Genomic DNA, 5,735 nt, shown 5'->3' on the forward strand with positions numbered 1-5,735 from the left:
TCCAAGTATCCACATTGCGAGACCAATATGAAGGTTGGCGTCTGAATAACCACTCAAATGAGGACTTTAATGGTGCAAAAAGAAAGGTGCCACTTAATACTGTGACAGCATAGCGGTATCTAATATAAACCATTAGCAAGCTATCTCTAGAGCGAGGCAATAGCATACCTTATAGTAGTGGCACAGAAGCTTCGTGCAGGCCTCCATGCTGAAGGAAGCCTTGAAAAGTCATATGCAGTGGAAGAGTTCCAGCATCTTGAATGAAATAGCGAGGGAGGAGAAAGCAGGTGTAGTGCCGAGGTAGCCGTTAAGGATGAGAGCTTCTGCAGGTGAGTTGATGTCCTCGCAATGGTGAATGTGAATCGAAAATGTGAGGGTGCAAATGTCAAGTACATCGATGTCAAAGTCATACAGTGATTCTTCAAGGAAATGGCTGTGACATGATGATGACGAGTCTCCCTGCCAGCAGAGATAAGCGTCCACAAGCTTGGGAAGGAGGGGGCACCAGTTTTCATCCATACAGTCCATGCGATGCTGCCAAGTCCATGCGTCTTGATATCAGTGAGCCTTCCATCTATGATAAAAGGGTATGAAGTTAGCAATGAGGAGTAGTGTGATCATACAAAGACACACTGAGAGTCGATGATATCCTGCACTGCATGCACGAATGAATCATCCTCCTGAGCTATATCCTCTCGCTGATGGTTGTCCTCCCTTCCCATCTCCTGGATCTCCATCATGGCATCGTCTAAGGCAGCACCAGAGTCTACCTCTGGTGCAACTTCTCCTCTAATCTTCACCAGTGCCTTGTGAGATTCAGGACCAAGTCCTGATTGAAACGTAGTAAAATATGTTCTAGTGCAATGAAAAAAACTGTATATACTTACCCACCACCCTCATTGCCTGCTTCTCCTCAGCTTTGCAATTTTCCTCCGCAATGGCCTTGACCCCGAGCACACTGCCCTTTATGCGGCTGTTCAGGCTTGATGGATCAGCATGTTGTGGTCAGACCACAGTGACGTGAACCTTCTGAGTGGGCTTGATGGCAGTCATTGGGTAAGGAAGCACATAGAGAGCGTGCAGAGTAAAAGCTATGAGGCCAGAGTCTTCACTTTTAGCACGCACGTAGAGGCACATATGTGTCAGGCACGTCACTCATGTGACCACGTTTGGCAGGCTCTCATCACTATAAGCTGCAGCAGTGATGAGCAGGCCATGCAGGCTCTCACTTGTGAGTGTATGAAGCATTGGACAGCTTACATATCAGTGTAATAGAGCATTAAAGTAGTAGAAACTTAATGGAGGCTTCATCTGAGTGTTTCTACAATAACAAGCTTATATAAGCCCCATAATTGCAGTGTGCTTCACTTACAGTATGTGATAGGAGCGCATAGAAGAAAAAATGAGAACAAATGATGGAGAAATGTCCCACAGAGAGAAGAAAGAGTGCTGCCATTGTCGGCGGTGGTGGGCGCACATGCCGACACAGCGAGCACCGGGTCCCGATGCGGCCTGGAAGTGGACATGCTGGGGAGTGTGGCCACATGCCTTATCGGGAACAGGTGCAGCCTTATCAATCCCCGATTATTCAGCCACCCAGTGACCATCGCATTACATCAGCGGGGGAATTCTAACAGGAAATCAGCGACGGTATCTATGGTGCTACTGGCAGTGGGGGAGGAGTGCGCATTTGGGCCTAGCTAGGCTGCCAAACCCAGTCCGCACGACAACCTTACTAGGCCGGATACATGTGAGGTCCAGGTGGGGTTGTCCACTGCTGATGTCGTGACAATGTCATATAAGTCTCAAATTATTATAGCTCTGCAGTACTTCCATGGAGGGGAAGCTGTATTATGATATGGCCATGGTTCTAAGCCAGAAAGCATATACCACAACAGTAAAGTGTTTTGAACTAATATCGATTCTTGATTATGTCGCTGGGCATGTAGATGGGTCGTCTGCGAAACGCAAACAGCTTAGAAATGAAATTCAGTCTCATTATTGCACGCAACGTACCACTCTTCTTCATTACATTTTCACCCGTCGATATCAACCATCCTCTCTGCCTATACTACTGTGGTCAGACAATTGATATCTTTGATCCATGCAGCCTGTATCCTCGATATGCTGAGCAGCTGCACCTCATTGCTGACAATCCGGTCACTTGCGCTCATTTTTTCGACTTCATGGTGAATTCATTCATTACGCACATCTTGCGAATCAGCTCAGACAATGATGGCCTGTTTGGGTGTACATCTGCCTACTATGGTACTGTTGAATCCCAGGGTCATCAAACTTTGCACATGCATATGTTACTTTAGATCCTTAACTCCCTAAGCCCTCTCGAAATACGGTCACGCTTACTGAATGATCTCACATTTTGTCAGGCTATGTTAGATTGGTTGGATAGCTGTCATCAAGGTGACTACTCGATGGGAAGTTCAAATGAAATTAAGGAAAGTATCGATGGTCGCAGCACTGATTTTGAATCGGATGACTGTGAGGGCTGTTTAGTGACATGTGTTTTACCGTTGCACCCCCCATCATTTCTACTGAAGCAGAGGTAATGATACATACCATCAAGTTCTTCGTGATGCAGACCAAGCAATGTCAGCTACAGACTAGTCATTCCAAAGGCTGCCGTCGCTCATTTGATAGTCTCTGCCAGGCACGCTTTCCTCACAATATACATCCTTCCACTGAGGTCGATATTGGTACAGGAGCCATTCACTTCAAAAAAAGTGAGCCATGGATCAACACCTTCAACCCTGTGATGTCATACGCTCTCAGATGCAATACAGATGTTACCTGTCTGTTATTGAGAACTCAAGTATGCACCATCATCACGTACATTACTGACTATATTACTAAATCTCCTCTTAAAACACATTCTATATTCGAGACTGTATGCACTGTGTTGGATGCTAACACTGAGGCCATGTCACATGCAGGATCAAATGAGAATCGGGCACGGATGGTTGTCACGAAAGTAGTCAATGCTCTATCAGCAAAAATGGAGATTGGCGGTTCAATGGTATGTTCCTATTTGCTTGATTTTTCAGACCATTATACCAACATACACTTTAAGAAGTTCTTCTGGGCTCCGTACATCAACTATGTCGTGAATACATAGGGAGGCATTGCATCGACATCTGCCATTTTTGACTTACACTGTAACATTGACAGATACAATGACGACAGAGACCGCATGGTCATTGGTCAGTCAAAACATGAAATCGTCTCCCTGAACAAGATCAATGATTACATTTATTGTCCAATTAGGTATGAGCATTATTGTCTTTATGACTATCTCATCCAAACTGACGTCATCAGGTGATGTCAGTCTGTATCCTCTTATGCAGCGGCTACAGGAATCGATGATGATCATGGTCCAAGCCATTTATTGGCTGCACATCCACTTCGTGATACTCACTTTCCTTGACAAAGCACTTCCCCGTCACGACAAAGGGGATCAGGAGACCTACTGTCAAATGATGCTTACATTTTTTTTTTACCTATGTGGTTGGCGTTCAGGAATTGATATTAAAGCAATGAGTGAAAGCTGGAATGCTGTATTTCAATGGACCATGTTCACATCTCACAATGTTCAGGTTATGGCCAACATGAACATTTTGTATAAATGTTGAGATGCACGTGATGATTTTTCTGCACAACGGCTCGCTAGTGAACATTTGTCATTGGGTCTGGAATTTCTCAATCCTTCAATGTTGGATTCACTGGACATTGAGAGAGATGAGTCTAATGTCATGTCAGATGCCAACCAAGAACATTAACTTTCAATGCTTCATGATCATCTTACGTGACTAGGAAATGTTAGCTCTCGCAATGCAGCCCTCACGTTGGAAATGCAAACACTATTGGGCTGACTGTGCACTGATAGGACAGCTTCATCTCCAAGCACTGATATTCAACCTGTTATCGATATTCCCAAACAATCTGCCACTGCATGGAAGGCAGCTGTGTTGTCTGCAAAACAAACTGTCATCCAACAACGGCTCAAAGTGGCACATGGAGATATCAATGTTGATTGTTACTCGACCCGATGTCTTCCAAACTCGGTAACTATGTTGACGTTCAATGCTTATGAGTCCGATATAGCTCACGCTGATGGTGTCCCTCGTTCACTAGAGGATAATACAATATCGTTAATGAAAGATATCATGCATACCTTCAACCTCAATGAAGAACAACAACAGATGTTTGGTTTTTGTGCTTGACATCTCCACCACCATGAATGTGAACCTCTTTGGATGTATCTAGGAGGTATTGGAGGCACTGAAAAGTCACTTTCCATTCGAGCTGTCAGCATCTTTCCTACACGACGTGGAGAGGCAGGGCAATTTTTGCTCATGGCACCAACAGGATCAGCTGCATGCTTAATCTCAGGCTCAACCTATCACTCTGTGTTAGGATTCTCAAACAACTCTGACCATGTAGGCAATAGCAGTCCTACCTCTCTATCTAAAGTTCGTAATCATCTTCAGGGTGTAGACGCTGTGTTCATTGATGAGATGTCTATGATATTGTGTGTAAACTTGTATCAAATTAGTGCCCAAATGTGCAAGGCATTGAGCATTACCGATCAGTCTTTCAGTGGTCTAAGCGTCATTCTTGTGGGCGATTTTGCTCAACTACCTCCTGTGGGTAGGAATGCGGCTTCTTTGTATTCAAACAGTGTTGGGCCTTGGTTGAATGCTAATACACTGATCTCGCAGCAAGCTGCTATCGGTAAGTCATTATGACATCAGTTTACCACAGTGATTCTTTTGCGTAGAAATATGCACCAACAAGGGATGTCCGAAGATGATGTTTGATTTTGCACTGCATTGATAAACATGAGATACAAAAGTTGCGATGAAGATGACATCGCTCTATTACATACTCAGATCATTACTGATGCCAGTGACCCATTAAGCAAATGTTTTGCAGATCTGTGCTTCCGCAACGTCTCTATCATCACTGGGTTAAACGCACACCGTGATGTGATAAATGAAATGTGTGCCTGGCATTTTGCATCTGACAATAACCTGTCCCTGACACCATTTTACTCAGTGGATTCGTGGTCATCCTCTCCACGTTCAGACTCTATATGATGTACCCAGTGGAGTTCTGATTCCACCTGGAATCCTCGTCGGACTTTCAATAATGTTACTAGCAAGGTGCAGGATGTTCTCTGGACACTGCCTCCAGCTCTAACTGGCCATCACACTGGCATCTTGACGTTGTGTCCCGGAATGCCTGCGATGCTGAAGAACAATAAAGTGACAGAGTTGTGTGCAACCAACGGTGCTGAAGGCTTCATGTACGATTGGGACTCTCACCTGGATGAGCATGGTCATTACATTTTGAATACTCTATTTGTACATCTTAAATCACCTCCCCACACTGTACAGATTGAAGGGCTTCCTCCAGATGTTATATCATTGTCTCGATCAAAGACATGTGTTAAGTGTATCCTACCAAATGATGCCACTGTATATATTGATTGCTTCCAGGTGAATGTGCTTTTAGACTTCGCAATGACAGATTATTCCTCACAAGGATGCACACACCCATTCTCCCTGGCATGTCAAAAAATCTGATAGGCTGGACACACGACACATCAAGCACTTGCAGTTTTCCAGATGAATCAACAATCTGCTAGGCTGGGTACATGACGCATCAAGCACGTGCTTCTTTTCTGATGTGTCAAACAAATCTGATAGGCTAGACAC

At 44.5% G+C, this 5,735-nt stretch overlaps 2 protein-coding genes across 2 annotated transcripts; one reads left to right on the forward strand and one right to left on the reverse strand.

The window, feature by feature from the left end:
- Positions 1–558: 558 nt before the first annotated feature.
- LAESUDRAFT_755822 (uncharacterized protein) lies at positions 559–1,053 on the reverse strand (the record flags this gene model as incomplete). The annotated part of the gene is made up of 4 exons (XM_040912081.1): positions 559–574; positions 634–829; positions 888–963; positions 1,027–1,053. The coding sequence occupies 4 exons, from the start codon at positions 1,051–1,053 to the stop codon at positions 559–561; spliced, it is 315 nt and encodes a 104-aa protein (XP_040768054.1).
- A 1,609-nt stretch (positions 1,054–2,662) lies between these two features.
- On the forward strand, positions 2,663–2,923 carry LAESUDRAFT_613779 (uncharacterized protein; the record flags this gene model as incomplete). The annotated part of the gene is made up of 1 exon (XM_040903187.1): positions 2,663–2,923. A coding segment is annotated over one exon (261 nt), but the record flags the coding sequence as incomplete, so codon positions are not given.
- Between the last annotated feature and the right edge of the window lie 2,812 nt (positions 2,924–5,735).

The sequence above is a fragment of the Laetiporus sulphureus genome (genome assembly GCF_001632365.1).
Source record: "Laetiporus sulphureus 93-53 unplaced genomic scaffold LAESUscaffold_5, whole genome shotgun sequence".
Lineage (NCBI taxonomy): Eukaryota > Fungi > Basidiomycota > Agaricomycetes > Polyporales > Laetiporaceae > Laetiporus > Laetiporus sulphureus.